The 18,243-nt window shown below is 43.8% G+C and overlaps 3 protein-coding genes across 3 annotated transcripts; 1 reads left to right on the top strand and 2 right to left on the bottom strand.

Moving 5' to 3' along the window:
* Window positions 1-2,067: 2,067 nt before the first annotated feature.
* Window positions 2,068-5,195, bottom strand: LOC135237714 (calcium/calmodulin-dependent protein kinase II inhibitor 2-like). The gene is made up of 2 exons (XM_064305089.1): window positions 3,920-5,195; window positions 2,068-3,346 (listed from the first exon to the last, which is right to left on the bottom strand). Exons 1-2 carry the CDS (start codon window positions 4,086-4,088, stop codon window positions 3,276-3,278), a joined length of 240 nt encoding a protein of 79 aa, XP_064161159.1. The 5' UTR covers window positions 4,089-5,195; the 3' UTR covers window positions 2,068-3,275.
* Window positions 5,196-5,600: 405 nt separating this feature from the next.
* Window positions 5,601-10,077, bottom strand: mul1 (mitochondrial E3 ubiquitin protein ligase 1). The gene is made up of 5 exons (XM_064305088.1): window positions 9,659-10,077; window positions 8,531-8,672; window positions 7,997-8,084; window positions 7,689-7,809; window positions 5,601-7,297 (listed from the first exon to the last, which is right to left on the bottom strand). The coding sequence occupies exons 2-5, from the start codon at window positions 8,648-8,650 to the stop codon at window positions 6,556-6,558; spliced, it is 1,071 nt and encodes a 356-aa protein (XP_064161158.1). The 5' UTR covers window positions 8,651-8,672; window positions 9,659-10,077; the 3' UTR covers window positions 5,601-6,555.
* A 5,346-nt stretch (window positions 10,078-15,423) lies between these two features.
* Window positions 15,424-17,630, top strand: LOC135238180 (protein FAM43B-like). Its single transcript, XM_064305894.1, has one exon. It carries the CDS (start codon window positions 15,764-15,766, stop codon window positions 16,685-16,687), a length of 924 nt encoding a protein of 307 aa, XP_064161964.1. The 5' UTR covers window positions 15,424-15,763; the 3' UTR covers window positions 16,688-17,630.
* Window positions 17,631-18,243: the final 613 nt, after the last annotated feature.

The following is an 18,243-nucleotide window of genomic DNA, read 5'->3' as shown; positions in this document are numbered from 1 at the left end:
ATGCACGCTGGGATAGGCTCCAGCACCTCCCCGCAACCATGCCCAGGATAAGCGGGTATAGAATGGGTATATAACGGATGGATGGATGGATGACATGGATGGCACACTTGAGATCACACTGGTCTGTCATGCATTTCTTTTAAATAGTACTAAAAATAAATGAACAAACATTGTATTAAATGTCTTATGAAAGTAAACAATGTAAGAGAGAGCCAGTGAGGAGGAGGCAGTGGTAGGGTTCATCAGAAAAATGAGTCAGAGAAAGTTGTGCAATAGAGGTGCCAAGACAGTTTCAAACATCCTCCTCAAGTTTACATATTATTTATCCTGTTTTGCTATCTCAAAGTCATGCAATGGCTCGCTACTGAAAGAACATTTTTGGTTTCCATGCATGAGAGAAATTACCTGTTTTTTCTTTATGGTCGGTGTAATGCAGGGGTGCACAATAAGGGCCGACCCATTTCAGGATTTTGTGCCAACGTCTTATTTAATTAGCTCGACCATATCTTTATCTGGGCGGCATGGTGGTGCAGTGGGTAGCGCTGTCGCCTCACAGCGCTAAGCTAATTGGACACACTAAATTGCCCATAGGTATGAGTGCGTGAGTGAATGGTGTGTGTGTGCTCTGCGATAGATTGGCGGCCTACCCAGGGTGTATTCCTGCCTCTCACCCAATGCATGCTGGGATAGGCACCCCCCATGACCCTGCTCAAGATAAGCGGGTATAGATAATGGATGGATGGATATCTTGATCTGGCATCTTGATCTGACATCCAGCAACAGCTGCAGACTGACAGTGTATCTTAAAGATTTTGCTGCGCTCAGGCACAGGGGTAAACTGGTGTAGTTTGGAACAAAAGTAACTGGTTGGAACAAAAACCAGCATGCAGACCAACCTCGGGGGATAGAGTTATCCACCCCTGGTGTAATATGGCACAAATCTGGGTTTTTTAAAAATGTATATATCAAGCTAAGTATTGGTACATTTGAGTAATACTACCTGCAAACTAATAAGAAATTGATTACAGTAGCATTGTCTTTCTATATGCATGATTGCTAACAAGAAGTATGTTTTAGTTTACATGATTGTGTTCCAATGACTAGACTATATCATCCATCGTGGATATTGTACTGCATAGAGAAAATGCATACAGAGAGTTTTGCAGACATGGCTGAACAGTCAGTTGAAATAAGTGTTTAAAAGTGGGAAAGTTATCAGACCACTTTTTTCCAAACCGCAGAAAATACAGTTGGCTGGATGAAATGTGTGTGCCTGTGGTGCTCAAAAATCAGGTCACTGGGAATGGTTTCCCCTTCAGGTCATTACTCAGTGAACTGTATGTTTCTAAAACGTTACGTTTTTATCATTTACCTTTGCTTCATTACATTACAGGCATTTAGCAGACGCTCTTATCCAGAGCAACTTACACAACCATTACATAGCATTTACATTGCGTCCATTTATACAGCCGGACGTATACCGAAGCAATGCAGGTTGAGTGCCTTGCTCAAGGGTACAACGGCAGTGTCCTACCTGGGAATCGAACCTGTGACCTTTCAGTTCAGTTCCACTGCTTCAGACATACTGACCATCACTGAGCACTGAACACTGCCCTTGGATGCAATGTGGGGTTGAATGCACTCACAGTGCCGCAATAAAGCAGTGATCTAACAGTGAGGGTATGTACCATGCCTGTGTCCCCAGATCTAAATAACGCCGGTCCCCTTTGCTCATCACACCTCCATACAGTTTGACTGTGTGTCCAGACTAGAAGACTATCTCATTCGGCATTTTTTTTTTCTTTATTATTTAATCTTTTGTATATATTACATGAATGTATTTTGTATATTTTATACCAGTCTTTATACCGGTTAATCTTTTATACTAAATGTTGCTATTCTCTCCTCGGGAGGCATATTTGCCCCTTGGTGGTTACACACCAACGCACACCCACGTCTCAAGGGTTGAATTTTCTTGATAATTTCAGCGTAGTCAGAGAGCATTTCACACAACACGCCAACAAAAAAAAGAAAGTGTTCGGGGAATAAGAACATGAGAAAGCAGACCACAGTTTATCCATTTAGTTTCATTTCACTTTTTCATTTATTATAGATTGCAGAAATAGCCCTGTTCAGTGGATAAGAGGTGCAACATATACAATATTCAGTTAAGAAAGTTTGTGAGGTCTGTCATTCAAAGTTACAAACAAGATGTTTGATAGTATGCAAGTTTTTTTTTTTTTTTTTTTTTGCCACAAAGGCATTACCCCATTTCATGCAAGAGCATTTCACCATTTAGAACTCTGTAACATAAACATGGCAGCCAAAATAGCAAAACTTTACATTTAGAGCACAAAATAACAGGTTGGCTGGCATCTTTCAAGGTATATTTGGCACAGTTGTGATTATGTACAATACAATATACTTAGATTTAATCTATAGTGTAATGACCATTACCTTTAACAAAAAGTGTAACGATCATCAACTTTAACTATAAAGTATAATGACCATCACCTTTAACACATTTAACTATATGAGACTTAGGCTAGTTATTGTAGAAATGGCTATGTAGTATATAAAAATGGACAATAAGCAGGCCATTTTAGCAATGACAAGAAGATCAGTAGAGCAACATCAAAAATTCTGAATTAAAAAATATCACCTTCGTTTTGTCAATCCGTATAAAACATGTTGTTCATTCTTTCAACACTGCAAAAATGTACCCAAAGAGTTGATAAATTATGTATTTGTACAGATGAACAACAATCAAAACAGCATTTTACCGCCATTCTGCGCAAAAATAATAATTACTTTGCAGGAGGGGAATAGTAAACAAAGGTTCAGCCTAGGCCAGGTACAGCAAAAATAAAAAATAAAATATTAATGTAAAAATACAAAGGGTTGAAGATTATATAGTGTGCTTAGACGTATATTATTTTTCCGGCTCCGCCCTCACCAACCTGGCCATTGTGAGTTCACCTACACCGGGGAACAACTCCGTTGCTGCCTGCAAAATACGGTGACCTAAAGTCATACAATATACATATTATACGACATTACATCACCGACAGGTTTTCATTACAAGCCGCGAAAAAGAAAATGCCCGGCACTCGCCACGGTTCATTCGGCTTTTTTTCCCGTTCGCTCGTCCGCACTGGGATGCCGTTCGCCGACTGCATCGTGGACTGCAGCCTAATAGGCTAAGTTGGGAGTTTCAAAGTGCTTTCTGATTAATGAGGGGACACCCTGCTTCTTACACAATGTCACTCGGTGGTTTAAACACCTGTGGTTGTTTTTTCTGTTCCATTTTTCAACACGTCGTCGATTCTGTCGTCTTCAATGACAACTGTAGAAAAAAAAAGAAAACAAGAAAAAAAAGGCGATGGTCACTTCATGTCGTAGCTATGATTTCATCAAATATAACATCATTGACACACGAAGAAAGCGAAAGTAACGAAAATTACCATGGTAAAGAGGACGATGGATCTTAAGTTACAAATTAAGCGATTAACAAATCATTTTTGCAATATGACAATGACTAAAAATGCTTGCCTTCAACAGTAGTATTATTCATCAATAAAGGTGCAGTAATACGCCATTCAGGGAGAATTTCAAAAATGTAGTGGCAGAAATGCGACTGTAAAACAACTTAATTTCTCCCAATAGGCTACGTCAAATGTCACGCTGGTGTATTTCGCCTATTTTCTCAAGATTGTCTTTGGTTATAAAGCCTATTAATCAAACAGTATAACCCTGTTCCTATTCAAAATTCTAGCCTATTTTGTTTTATTCACAAACAGCTGGCGATGTATTTTAGAAGTTCTGCTAAATCATAGCATACTGCATTCGACATGCTTGATGCACACAGGTTACTAGCCTACAACGCGAGTAGCCTATTAGGCATTAAACAAAATCTTACCTCGTTTGCTTCTCCCAATCTGTCCAAGTTTCGGGGGTCTTTTGTTTTGAGAACCACTGAAGAAGTTATTGGTATCCTGCAGGCGACAGGTGAAGGAAATTTGCCCCACGTCTCCATCGTCGCCGTAGTGAGTAATTTTCTCCTCATTGTAAGGCAACACTTCCGACATGATGTCTCCCCCACCAGACAACAATCGACAGCGGTCGATACAAAATCAAAAGGGAACACGCGATGAAAAATATGAAAACAGCAATCGGCAAACTGCGACGCTGACACGCTATCGTTTCTGGTTACCCTTTCCGCTCACACGTATCGTAGTGGATGCCCGAGAAGTGAAACGCAAGGTGTTCACGCTGACCAAAGTCACATCATTCAAAGTTTTCTATCGTTTCGGTGAGAAACAACGTTTATGATCGGGAGGCATACAGTTGCGTAGGTATGCGCTGGTTCGGACGTTTGGAAAGTCGCACGGAAAAGCTGATGTGGGGAGAAATGCAAATTGGCGAGCGATGCAAAGCACGGATCCCTGGGAGACTCGGTAGAGAAAACACGTCACCGAACCTGAATTTTCCTCCTGTAGCCGGTACAACTCTTCCCAATTTCCACCGTTCGGCGTTGATTACTTGCAGTCTCTGTCAAGAAGGCGTTAGCCCCAGAAGCATCACAGTCTCTTTACATAGCCAGTAAAAAAAAACGATGCTATGAATACTTTGTTTGGCCCTACGTTATTTATTTATTAATTTTTTAAATCCCAGATGAATAATAATTCGAAGGCTTCTTCAGTTCTACAGACGCGTGCAAATCGAAAGTTAGAGAGACAACGTGACAAATGAGGCACGTGCGTGTTAGCAGGTGCAGTAGGCTACAGGCGCAATAGGCTACTGTATGCAAAGTAGCGACGCACAGCACTGTAAACGTTTCCTGTACTCTGTTGCGTTGGATTTTTTGCCCTGGCGAGCCCAAGTTCAATGGGCTAATTTTACAGAGACCAGGCTTACTGGAAATATGTGTAATAGCAAGTTATTACTGAACAAAAAAAATCCGCTGATTTTAGTGATATTTAACACCTGAAATAAGTGGGGTTTCCTGACATTAAATAATGCGGTTCGGGTTTTTCCAAAGTAGTTTAGCATCTGCCATAGCTCATCGTGTCGTGATCAGAGATTCGTGACACTACTGTTGGCTGTAGTTTCAGTTAGAAAGGCAATTCGCATTATATTCTACGACGCTTTTTTTCAAAGTAAATAAATTAATGCATACATTATGAAGCCACACCAAACCGAATGGTTTAAATAAAACATTGAGTTTAAAAAAATCTCCTCCAAGCTTTAGAATTCGACTAATGTAAAATGACGCACACTTCTTGACTGTGAAGCACACAAAATATTTACATTTCGTTTTCCACTCCCTGCATCAGCATCAGATACGTCGCTGTTATAAAAAAAAGAACGGAAATTCTGTGAATTCATGTGCTGTTGCTTCCCTCTCCTGGTGAAAGCAGGTACTACTTTAAGCTTTCCGGTTAGTATAAAGACATGTAAAAGTAACGGTATGGACTTCGGTTAACTAAGTTATAATATTGACCCCGTCGATAAATTAGTTTTAAAGTTCAAAATAAACTTTGCCACCGTCTCATTAACTAGTCAGATCTGAGTTCAAGATCAGTTCCTTCAGACAAAAATACCCAGGAGAACCTTTATTAGAACCCTTAGAAACCACAAGGTCATTACTCAAGCACCAAATGTTGCCTTATTGAATTAACCATACATTTGACAAAAACAATTTAATCTCCATGGATATGTAAAACCCACAAGACAATATTGCTCCACAGTGATGTTGAAAACACCACCAAGGCTGTTGCAATAGTGTGGACAGATGAGTACATTGTGTTTTGTGCAGTGTAACATGAAAAATGTGAGCATAATTAACACTTTTGCAAGTATTGATTAGCATTCCACGTGCGTCTAAATGACCTTCAGCCCTCCATTTACTAGTGGCATCACTGAAATGTGATTTCTTTACAACAGCAATGACTCCAAAAACACATTCCACATCCTCACAGACCTACACTGAACATGTTCCACACAAAACGCTGTCCTTTCAGTGCCATCAAGCCTTTCGTTTTGGTATATTTATTTCAGAAACCTTTCCAACAGAACGTAAACAGTCTTCCATGATTTGAATGCCACTTCAAACAGGAATAATTTCATCTGACAAATGCACTGCGAATGCCCCTCCCCCAACAGTACAGACTACGTCTGCTCCACGCAACCAAATCAGTAGCAGATTAACACCTTTCCAGTAAGTGTCTGTGGCATTTAACGTCTTCCCAATAAGTGGCATAAGAGAAACCCGGCTTTGAGTCTCAGCCCTATCCCGAAAACAGTGTTCCCATCGGAAAAGAAAGGTGTTGAAGGGGACACCTGGGCCCTGTTTCACGAAACAGGATTACTGAGTTAGCTGGATAACTGCACTGAGTAAAACCCGGAAACCCTCCCCCAATCCGGAACACGGACTGAAGTAAAAGAAAAAAAAAAGAGCTGTTCCGGGTTTGACTCGGCACAGTTATCCAGCTAACTCCATAATCCTGCTTTGTAAGCCCGCCCTCGCCGCCGCCACCCCCCCCTCGCTCTCCGCTAGCTGTTGTAGAGCGGGACGACTCGCTCGATGGGGCCCCGGCAGAGCGGGCACTTTTTGGGCTCGGGCAGGGCGCGGTGGCACTCGTCGCAGGCGCAGACGTGGCCGCACTCCAGGAAGACGCAGGAGCGCTCGCGGCCGAGGCAGACCACGCAGGCGCTGGGCGAGACCGCGTCCTCCTCGTCCTCCTCGCCGGGCCTCAGCTCGCGCAGCCTCTCCCGCTGCCGCGCCCGGAACTCGTCCCGCTCGGCGCGCAGCCGCCGCCGCTCGCGGTAGCGCGCGTACCGCCGCCGCAGCACCAGGAAGAGCGCCACGCAGGCGGCCGCGCCGAACGCCGCCGTCAGCAGCCGCCAGAGCCGCACGCGGGCCTGCTGCCGGCGCACCAGCGCGTCGTGGTCCAGCGTGCTGAGGAAGTACGGCAGGCCCTGCCGAGGCGGCTGCAGCCGCGCCAGGCCGCCGTCCAGCACCAGCTCGCCCACCCCCGTCACGTCGGCCCCCAGCCTCAGCATCTCCTCCGTCTCCTTGACGCCCTTGGGCCGCTCGCCGCTGATGAAGTGCCCGATGACGTCGGTGAGGGACTGCGCCACCGGGTGGAAGTTCTCGTAGGTGGTCTCCAGGTCCAGCTCGGCCGCGTCCAGCGGCCGGACGACCCGCACGGCGGTGGCCACGCCCTCGTCGTGCGAGGCCAAGTCGAAAGGCACCGTGTTCGTGCGCTGGTGGATTATCTTCTCGCAGTCGTTCCTGATGGGAGGGGAAGAAGCGGGAGGGGCACATGCTGTTAGCTATAGTTATTGTGGTTGTCCATAAACTAGCCATAGTTAATGGAACGATGTTGACAACGTACAGACAACACACACCTAAAAATATACAAGCATTCTTTCTACTTATTATTGCTTGGCAAATTAAATCATCAACAAAATTCTTTTCAGTTACTGCAATTTTTGAGCAGTTCTTAAATTCCAAACTATTCTAGGAGGTAGGCTTTTTTTTTTTTGTTATTCCTCAACATATATACAAAACAGGGGAGACAGTTGGACTGAAAGAGATTTTTTAGGTGTTCTACATTTCAACGTTTGAGAAAGCCACGTGTCTGCTTTGCTCTAGTGTGCTGGCCAAAGAGAAATATACTAACCAGATATGAGTAGTGCGATTCCACACCATCTTCTGTTCCCGGAGGGTCAGTCTTTCAATGACCCCTTTACAGTTGTCCACAAACTGACTATTCAGAGAATCTTTCACAGATCTCACAACCCCTATGGACAAATTTTGTGTAGAAAAGGTGAATCACATGAAATGAAACTGGTCTGTCAGTTAACAAAAAACCTGCAGTCAGTCCGTAAATAAGTGTTATCCCGAGACAATTATGAAACCCAGTACATTTTGAATTGACACTTTAAAGCCTCAGCCCAAAAAACAGGTAAATGGACCCCACAACCCCACCTTCAATTACTGCGTATGGGATACAGTGTCCTGGTGATTCCATCAGCACACTTTTAAGATCCTGATCAATTGCGATTTTTCTGGCTTCCTGTAACACACGTTAAAAAATGCAACAAAATAAATAGAAATAGTTCAGGGAAAGAGTAAATGAAGTTCTTAAAAAATTAAATAAAATCATTCTTAGTGGATTCTAATGAACTATTGTAAAAATCGAGTGAAGCTTCATGAATTATGTGCCAACAAACCATGTATTGCCCTTCAGCTGGTAATTTTCAACCGAAATAGTACGGTTTTTCAATAGTAGATATTAAGAGTTTTAAATTGCTGAGTCATTGACAGCACATGATAGATCCACTTAGTTTACCATTTACAAAGCCTTGAATTCCCATTGCCACTGAAGTTGCTGAAAATTTTGATTCAGAACTTTAAATTACAGTGCAAACAGAAATAACACCAGTCTAAACACTCCCTTACTACTGTAAAGTGTTTCCATGCTCTTATCTCAAAAGCATGTATGAATGGTATATATTTTACCTTTAACCTGGTTGCAGTGGCTGATTTCCTCCTGTATATTGCATAAAAAACTGCAGTTAAAGCTGAGCTGGTTGCCAGGAGCACAACTTGTGCTGTTGACGGCTTGCCACTGTTATCCATCCTGTGGATGACTGCACCTGATCTGGAGGGGGGGGGAATCAAAACTGTCAGATGTTCCAATCTTAACTTTTTAAGAGTAGTTTTTTTTTTTTCTTTCAAAATCAGCCAGTCAGTGTTCTAGAACTCCCTTGCCTTTGATCTCTAGTGGTGGTTGTGACATCTACATTAGAATGTTCCATTAACAACATTCTAATCACGTAGTTGAACAGGCAGTGTCGGTTATAATATCCATATTAAGTACGAAACCACATACAACTGAGTCTTCAAAGGTCACTCACTTTTTTATGGAAAAAGTGGTAACCCCCCCCCCCCCCCCCAAAAAAAAATATGCTTACTGCGGGTTAACTTGAATAAGAGGTATCATCGGAAAAATAACCTTAAATGACCCGGTCCGGTGAAATAGCCTAATACCCACCAGCGCCTACAAGCCTTTAAATTGAAGTTTACATTTGATCAATTGTAGCGCCCAGTCATGGAAACTGCCCTCCTAATTAGAAACAGTGAACTTCAGTTAAGTGTATGCCATTGTCCTCTTTTTTATATTATCTCGTAGGATCTATGATAGCTATTGTAATACCTTAAGTAAAATTGCTCCTTATGCTGGTCAAACATAAGTATGACAACCAACTGCTAACTAGATTATTTACAGAAGTACAGTAGGCAATGATATCGTACCGACCACAGCTACTTTGACCTTGCCAACTAGCTAGTTAGCCATTTACTCAACTAGCACAGTAGACAAGCATTAGTGGAAGGGCTGTTTGGCTATTTACCTCCGTAAACATATCACCTACAAGACAATGCCACGCCCCAAGTATAACTCTGACACTTGAAACGATATGGTTTTACGTTATACGATTAGCTTGCCAGTGCTACATAAGTTAGTTGTGCTAGCTGTGGTACATGTAAAAAAATAATAATATATATATATATATATATATATATATAATATATATATAAATAAATAAAAGCCTGGACAGACAGCTAGCTATGGAATGTGAAACTTACCCACTCTGGAGGTGAATCGCCGGTTAATTCTTATTAATATAGCTAGTTACCTGAATTACCTAGCAAGACACAGGGCAATGTAATAAACATATATAGCTGCTGGCGAGACCTACGCCTAGCTGCTATTTTGTTAACGCTACCAGCTAGCTAGCTACAGTAAATTGCCCCGTTTGAACTTGTGTGATTATGGTTTGCTAGCTACTTAACATTAGCTAGCTTGCTAACGACAACTAGACAGTAGTCGGGTATGAAATGTTTACTCTTGATATTCCCGATTATTTTTGGGATCAAAGAATAATTCAAAAAAAAAATTAACACACAAGTTTCAATGCAACTTTACATTCGTTACTTGCTCATTATCAAACTACCCAGCGAACAGGATATAATTCTACTTCCGGTGTCAACAGCAGCATGTGAGTAAAAATAAAAGTCTATCTTGTAAATGTGACGTACTCGCATTTCCTTTTCCAGAAGATGGCAGCATTTGGATGTGCCGGAACTTAACACAAGTTTTAACCTGGTCTTAACCCAAGTGCAACTGTAAATTCCAGTTTTGTGGCAAGGGAAGATGGTGTGATGAACCAGTAGGAGCTGAATATAATAACTCAATGCTGCAAGTTCAGAATCAGTCACTTTTATAGTTATAATGAACCAGTATTAGTATTTTTTTTGTATTATATACTGAATAAAGTATTAAATACGATCATAAAGATAGAGATTCATTTGACAGAATTCATTAGAAATAGTTTTAAAATTGAATATATTCCTTTTAACGATCATTTGTGAGGTCCGCATAATGTTGATTTTACTTATAATGGGCTTCAGCCAGACAGATAAATCATAGTGTATGTGCTCAAACTCTCAGGAACAAAATGAACTGAGTGCTAACTTATGTACGAACACCTCATTTGTTTTAATGGATTTTGTCATACTTGTAATATCTGGTTAATTCCCCAGCCACGAGCTCAGTTGTTTTTGCACATCTGGCACCAGACTGGTATTACATGGTGTCCCACAAGGTGAAAAAGAGAGGAGGACCGTACACAGCCTTGTCTGTGGTTCACTGCCCAATTTATTCCACGTGAAATGACCCAGTATGTGAAGTGGACACAGGAATTGGGTTACAACTGTCAGTTGGATCAGTTGTCAGCCATTTGCAAATTGAGGGTCACTTATCTGAAGGGTGAAAACAAGGATTCCGGGTCATTTGTTGCATGAGTACAGCAAATCATTACTTGGGACACACGTCCAAGAATGAGGTATCACATGTCCAAGGATGAAGTGCCAAACTGTGGACTACTGTAGGATGCTTTTTATTTATTCGTTTTTGTTTGCATTTGTACAGTTGTCAGATATTATAATTACTGTATACTGTAATGAATCAATTTGGGTTTACAGGATTATAAAATGTTGTTGTTTTTCTGAAAGAAGGCTAAATTCTTGGGGGGGTGGGAAGCGAACTACTGTAGGATGCTTTTTTAACATTTGTATAGCTGTCAGTTATTGTCATTTTATAATATTTCCCTTTGGGTTTACAAAAATATGACTTAAAAAATAAGGCATCAATAAGGAATCAATATAAGGCAGTTTCCCAGCTTTAGGTGCTTTTCATAAACCTGGTACTTTACATAACATAAATATTAAAAGAAGGTACAACAAAAGTGCTACAGCGGAAAGTTTATTTTTATATCATATTTATCTTTTAAAAGACATAGGATGACACAGCAAAACTACAACACTATAATTACATGGACAGTTCATGTTTTGGGCCAATAATGACAAGGAATTATATTTTTAGTACATTCCTTACGCAACACGTCCTCCACACAGTTAGTGATACATATTGTTTTTTAAAGTAATAACGTTCTCTGAGTTGTGTTGGAAACTGGAAATTGCTATTTTCCTGGCGTGTTATTTTCACAGTGGCCGTCACCTCGTCACCCCACGTAAAACCAAGACTCAGTAGTATATTAAACTGACCTTCACTTCCTCGCCTCGTTTCGTGTTTACGCTGGATAAGCGCTGATGCGCAATGAAAATGGAGCAAAGTGAATCCATATCTCTGAGATACGAACGACAAACACACAAGAAGTGCTGAAAATGATTCAAGTGCAAAACAAAGGGAGAAAAAGAGAATATAGAGCATTATCAAGTTTAGATTTAGATAATGGTAACTGTAATGCCTGAGCAGAGTCCTGTACCGCGCGCGGATCCAGCGCATTGGCGATGAGACAAGACAATAATAAATTAACTTGGGGAGGCCGCCAATGCAACGACTGAGCTGAGAGCTGAAGCAAGGGTAAAGCGTACAAAGAGAAAAGGTACAGTTTGCTGGCCCAGGCCCAGATACAGTCTTAACTACAAAATGCTTTGTCCATATCCTTCAGAAGCAAAGTGCGGGTTTTCCCCCTTATACTGACGTGGTGGTATAGCATGTCTTCAGTGGTCGCTGAAATCAATATGAAGAAAATATTAGGCAACACACGTTCTGCAGTATGGACACGTCGTGTTTACATTCGGGTTTCCGGTTCATTCTGAGATAGGACTGTCCCACGTACGGCACAAAATGCGTGTTAAATAAATAATGGAATCACTGACAAAAAAAAAAAAAAAAAACGGAATTGGAACGCTGAGGTTCGTTAATCCTATTTCAGACATTTCCTAATTTCCCTCTATGACTCTGCGTTTATAATCCATACCTCAACGGGGAAATCAATCAGTGCATAATGCCGCCATCAGTCTTTGTTAAGGCCAACCTGCCATCTGGGTGACGCCAGCAGCAAATATGCTCCATCAATCTTCCAATCATGAAATTGAATTAATATAACTAAATGTAGGGTACTAAACTATTGGACTATGTGACTATGACTACAAATGGCACTGTCACTGTTGTCCCCATCATCACTACCATTAGTTATAGGCCTACTAGTTCTGGTGGTACTGACACCACTTACACTATGAATACCACCATTTTCACTTCTACAACCAACACCAACACTGTTTCTGCTTCCAAATTCATTATAACAACCACCACTGCCACCGACTCATCTACGAAGGTAGCTATTGTGACTAGTGTAACGAGTGATCAGCCACAGTCGGTAGAAGATGGAGAAAACACAAGTTCGAGATAACAGCAAGTAACAAGTGCAATGAAATTAAACACGTCACTGACAAACATCCAACATTACCAAACACGAGGTGTGAAGTGTACTGCAAATTGAGTGTGGCTGATTGCTTGTGTGTGCACCATGAGATCAGCAAGCAGGTGTTGCATAGGCCAAAAAAAAAACAGCAACAACAAAAAAGCAGACTGCACAACCACAGTCGTCCGGTTGTGTGGAGGAGAGGAAAAACGTGTGAGTCGCAATGGAACGGCAAACAGTCTTCTAAATAGAGGCAGGACAGGTGTTGCCAATCAAATCAGGTTGAGCGCTGCCGATACCCGACGCACCTGTAAGTGACAAGAAAAGCTCCCCGCCAGCAGGGAAACAGAGGGGCACAGAACACAAGGTCGTCACACCATAACCCAACTCCTGCCACCACCACTGGCACCATCACTGCTGTTGCCATGTCAACCCAGTGTTTATGCCTATTATTAATACTTTTATCTCTACGGTTACTGCTACCAAAGCTGCCGGTGGCAATGTGCAAGAGGTGCTGCGCCATGTATTAAAAAGTGTGAATTAGCCTGTATCGGAGAGAATGTGGACATGTCTCAAAAAGTCAAAAAGCTGGAGGCGTGTCTACAGTGTGCGCCAATGTAGAGGTGATGTTGCTCATATTCCTTCCTCGTAGACTCATTGTGAGGTCAGAGCAGAGTTTCAGGCAGACTGTGGCCATTTAAAAACTACTATCTTTAGGTCAGACAGTGTCTCTCTGGTTTGGCCATCCTCTGCATTGCCAATGAGCACACTAGGAAATAAATCAAACGGGAAGAGCACTTCCTTTCTCAGAATTTGTGATGATAATAGATACATCTTTTGGGCACCATTTTTCTCTTGTTATTAGACTATACGTTTAGTGTCCAGCAGTATGCCCTTTAACAGTTTTTTCACCCAGGAAGTTTGGAATTAATTACTTTCCAGGAGAAAAGGACAGCCATGCTTAATGACTCTGTTCTCAGCTATAGCTGTTACCCCTGCACATAAGGTGGCGGGTTTGCAATCAAAATCCCACCATCGTGGTCCACGGTCACAATACCACCTCACAAATTTCACACCCCCACATTCCCTCCTCCATATCCAACATCACAATTTCACTCCCATCTCCCCATTCGGAAGGGACACACACACGCGCATGCGCGCACACACACAGACACATGCATGCGCAGACACACACACACACGCATGGACATGTGAATACACACACACTCAGACCTTTCCCTCATAAATCCTCACTTCAACATAATGCATGCAACCCTAGCTGTGGTAGCACAGCAACCAAAACATCACAGTTAAAAAAATGTTCTTCAGCAAACCCACAGCATATAACATCTGACAAATGCCTTTCCAAGTGGTCAGATCCGATTGTTATATTATGTTCACAGTAGTATTATGCTGTGTGCACAGCTGCAGAATATGAACAGACAGCAGTAAGGGAAAGTGCATTTATGTTTGTTATGGAAGAGATCCTGAGCTCTGGAATGAGAACCGACAGTTTGATTTAAAACAGAGCACTGAAGTAAGGAAGAGAGGACTCCAAGCCCTGCCCTTAAAAAGACTTATGGTGCCAGGTAATTTACGGTAGCAATTGACTGATTTACTAAAGGCTCCATTACTACATTGGCTCGAGTGGACTCCGCCAAGGGTGCATGAAGGTGAGATAAACACATAGCGGTTTATGTACTGTTTGCTTTCCAGGGGAGTTGACAAATCACTCTGTTTTCTATTAAGTATTTTCTGCTTGTTGTAGCAGGGAGTGTTGTGGGGGAGAGGAAAAAATGAAAGGTGCTTTAAAAAAGAGAAATGAGTATTATTTTTGCCACGTGTTTTTTTTTTTTTTTTTTCCGAGAAGGAAGAAATGCTATTTAACCGAAGGAATGGAAAAAAAAAAAAAAAGGTGCGGGCGGTTGCATGATGCATGACTACCGGTGTAGCAATTCTCCCAGGTTATCCACGTCGCAGGGAACAATATTACAGTTACACGTGACAACGATGCAGTTTCTGTGTGAAAGGCTCGCGTTGTACCCTCTAAAGGAAATGACATCTTTTCACTGTTAATACACATCCCTTTGACTGCTTCTCTTTGCAGAGTCGCGTTGCATGTTTAGTTCATGTCTAGGGTTCATGTCTAATGTGTTGTATAATGGTGATAATGTTTTATGATTATCTTGTACATGTTATATAATCTTGGACACGGACATCTGCTAAATAGAATTGCATTATTATTTTTTCAAGTTATAATTATTGTTGTTGTTGTATTATTATTGGTAGTAGGAGTAGTAGTAGTAGTAGCAGCAGCAGAGCAGGAGTAGTTGTAGTAGTGATTGTGGTTGTAGTCATTGTAATATGTCTAAGAATCGCTAAAGAAACTTCAATCGCCAATAAAGCACTTTCCTTAAAGGCCAAGTCAAAAGGCTCGCTTGTGTCCACAATTTCTCTGAAAACAAATCTCCCCTCTCAACGTGTGTGAGGAGGGCAGAAGTAGAGCGTGCAGATTTAAGTTAAGCAAACGCAGCTCCTCACCTTGCTAATGGCCGTGTGATGCAGGAAAACAAGGAGGTGTAGAAAGAGGAGGAGCGAGAGCAGTCAAGTCCCCGGCACCCACTCGCCACTCTCACTCTGATGCTCTGCTCGGGCACAGAAGCTCCTGTCGTTCGCTCTCTCTCTCTCTCTCTCTCTCTCTCTCGCTGACTCTTACACTCTCACTCTCTCTCTCTCTCACTGATCTCTCTCACTCTCAATCTCTTCCTCTCTCTCTCTCTCCCTCTCACTGTCTCTCTCATTCTCACTCTCTCCCTCTCTCTCACTGTCTCTCTCACTCTCACTGTCGCTGTCTCTCGCTCTCTATCTCTCTCTCGCTCTCCCTCTCTCTCGTTATACTCACTGAGCGGGAGCCAGACTCGGCTCACTCACTCACTCACTCACTCACTGCCTCTTCGCAGTCATGCTGCCATGGAGACGGAGAAAGATCGTTCTCGTGGAAGAGGAGACCAAAGCCAAGCCCAAGAGTTTGGGCATGGGGACGGGGGGCGCCTACGGCTCCGTCGTGTGGTCCCTGGTGCGCTCCTTCCCTGACCTGCTGCCCGAGTGGCCCCTCAAGCGTCTGGGCCGGGCCTTCCGCTCCAAGCGGCAGACGGTGGAGCTGAACCGGGACGACCCGGTCTACACCGTGCGGTACCTGGGCAGCGCGGTCACGCTCAGCGGCAAGGGCGAGGGCTGCACGGAGGAGGCGGTGGGCAAGATCTGGAGCCGCAGCGACTACGGCGGGAAGGGCGCCCGGATGAAGCTGGCGGTGGGGCCGCAGGGCGTCCGGCTGGGCGCCTCCGGCGACCGCAGGAAGCCGTGCCACCTGTTCTACCTGCACCGCGTCACCTGCTGCGCGGCCGACGCCCGCCGGCCCAAGATCTTCGCCTGGGTCTACCGGCACCAGGTGAAGAACAAGGCGGTGGTGCTGCGCTGCCACGCCGTGCTGGTCGCCCGGGCGGAGAAGGCGCGGGCCCTGGCGCTGAGCCTCAGCCAGGCCGCCGCCGCCGCCTTCGGCGAGTTCAAGCGGCTCAAGCGCCAGAGCGACCTCCGCCACGTCCGCCAGCAGCTGCTGGGCGAGGGCGTGGCCCCGCTCACCCCCATCAGGAGGCTGCTGAACGGGCAGTGCCGCTACCAGCCGGCCGCCGACCGCCACCCCGCCGCCCGGCTCTGCGCCATCGCCGAGGAGGAGGAGGAGGAGGAAGAAGAGGAGGAGGTGGTGGTGGAAGAGGAGCGGGGGGAGCGCGGGAAGCAGCCGCCGCCGGACGGGTACGCGGCTGCCGAGGACACAGCCAGCCTCAGGGGCGACGGCACAGACTCCTCCGGGCCGTCCGCAGCGGGCTGAGCGCCGCGCCCGCCGTAAGACCACGCCCCCCTGACGGCGTGTTCTTTTACATCCCAGCGTCCCTGGAACTGCCACCGCCGCTGCCTCTCCCCCCCACCCCCACCCCCCCCGGGAGAGAGAGAGAGAGAGAGGGAAAAAAACGAAATACTGCGTGACTTATTTCGTCCCTCGTTCCGTTACCCCGATCGCTGCCGCCGCCGCTCCAACAATGCCGCGCTGTCCAGAGGAGAGCTACTGACTCGGAATGACTCGGAGGGGTCAGGCTGCTCGCAGGACAGGGCGAGGCGATGGTCTCGGTGGAGTTAGTCAGAGAGCAATCAGTAAGCCCGTGACATTTACCTTCCTGGAAGTGCGTAACTCCGAACGGATCGAGATATTTGTTCTGGTTCTTGGCGTTTGCCTTTCTGGGACTTAAAGGGTGTGTAAACACTGTATGTTCTTTAGTGGATGAAGGTTCTCAGGCAGGTACTATTTGTAAAAGGTGAAGTTTATTGTTATCTAGAGCTAATTTATTTTAATGTATGCTCAAGTGTTCATGCTGTATTTTCTTCTACAGTTGACTTCATTATCATAAGTGACAAACCATAGATTATACACTCAGTTTTAATGAGAACGGCAATTCATCACATTAATATTATTTTAGCCAGACAGCTGTTAGGGCGTAAGAATTAAGTCATCCTTCAAACCTTGACATTTTTATAGCTGTAATTTGTAATTTATTAAATCTATGTGCCATAGGTTGCAAGACAACCAAACATAACCAGTGATATTTCATGTGTGTTTTTATTATTATTATTTTTTTTTTCATGTAACACATTTTATGTTGGGGGGTGTTTTACTTCTACCCTGTGACACCCAAGACTCGGTATTATCATATTTCTTTGTTTGCATTACTTCTTCTTACATAAATGTAATTACAATAAAATGTAATTAATCAACTCAACTGGTTCCAATCTGTCATTGTGAAGGAGTTGAACAGAATGGGTGAGAGACGTGGTTTTGCAGAAAGGGTGAGAGGCATATTTTTGCAGAAAGGGTGAGAGGCGTAGTTCTGTAGAGAAGGTGAGAGGCGTAGTTTTGTAGACGTTGTCGAGAGAGAGAGTGGGAGTTCAGCTTCCACATTTGTGCTCTGATGTATTCAGGCAGTCTGGGATTTGTCTCAGGGCCAGTTTTTCTGACGCAGGTTGTTATTATTTTAGTTCCAAGGCTTCGCTGATGACGATGTCTTTTCCTCAGCGGTGGCCGACTGATCAGACTCAGCGCACACACAGCTCTGACGACCGTCCACGGCAGAGAACTATTTGGCCTGCCTTAAAACCCGGTGTTTTCAACCGACATTTGTCACCTACCTGACACCAAGGCGAACGGTTCTGTGGAACTACACCGAGGGGGCATTAAATGGGCGTAGCAAATTAAATTTAAGCATTATTCAAAATGCATCTGTCTCCCACATGCTCATCATATCCAGCACTGGTGATATTATTTACTGGGTTTCAAAAATGAGATTTGAGATCTAAGAGATGCTACAAGAGTACACGCAGGCTCAGTTGTCTGTA

This window comes from Anguilla rostrata, chromosome 13, assembly GCF_018555375.3.
Source record: "Anguilla rostrata isolate EN2019 chromosome 13, ASM1855537v3, whole genome shotgun sequence".
Taxonomy (NCBI): Eukaryota; Metazoa; Chordata; class Actinopteri; order Anguilliformes; family Anguillidae; genus Anguilla; species Anguilla rostrata.
Note: the sequence above shows the minus strand (reverse complement) of the source record. Positions and strands in the feature narration are given on the sequence as shown.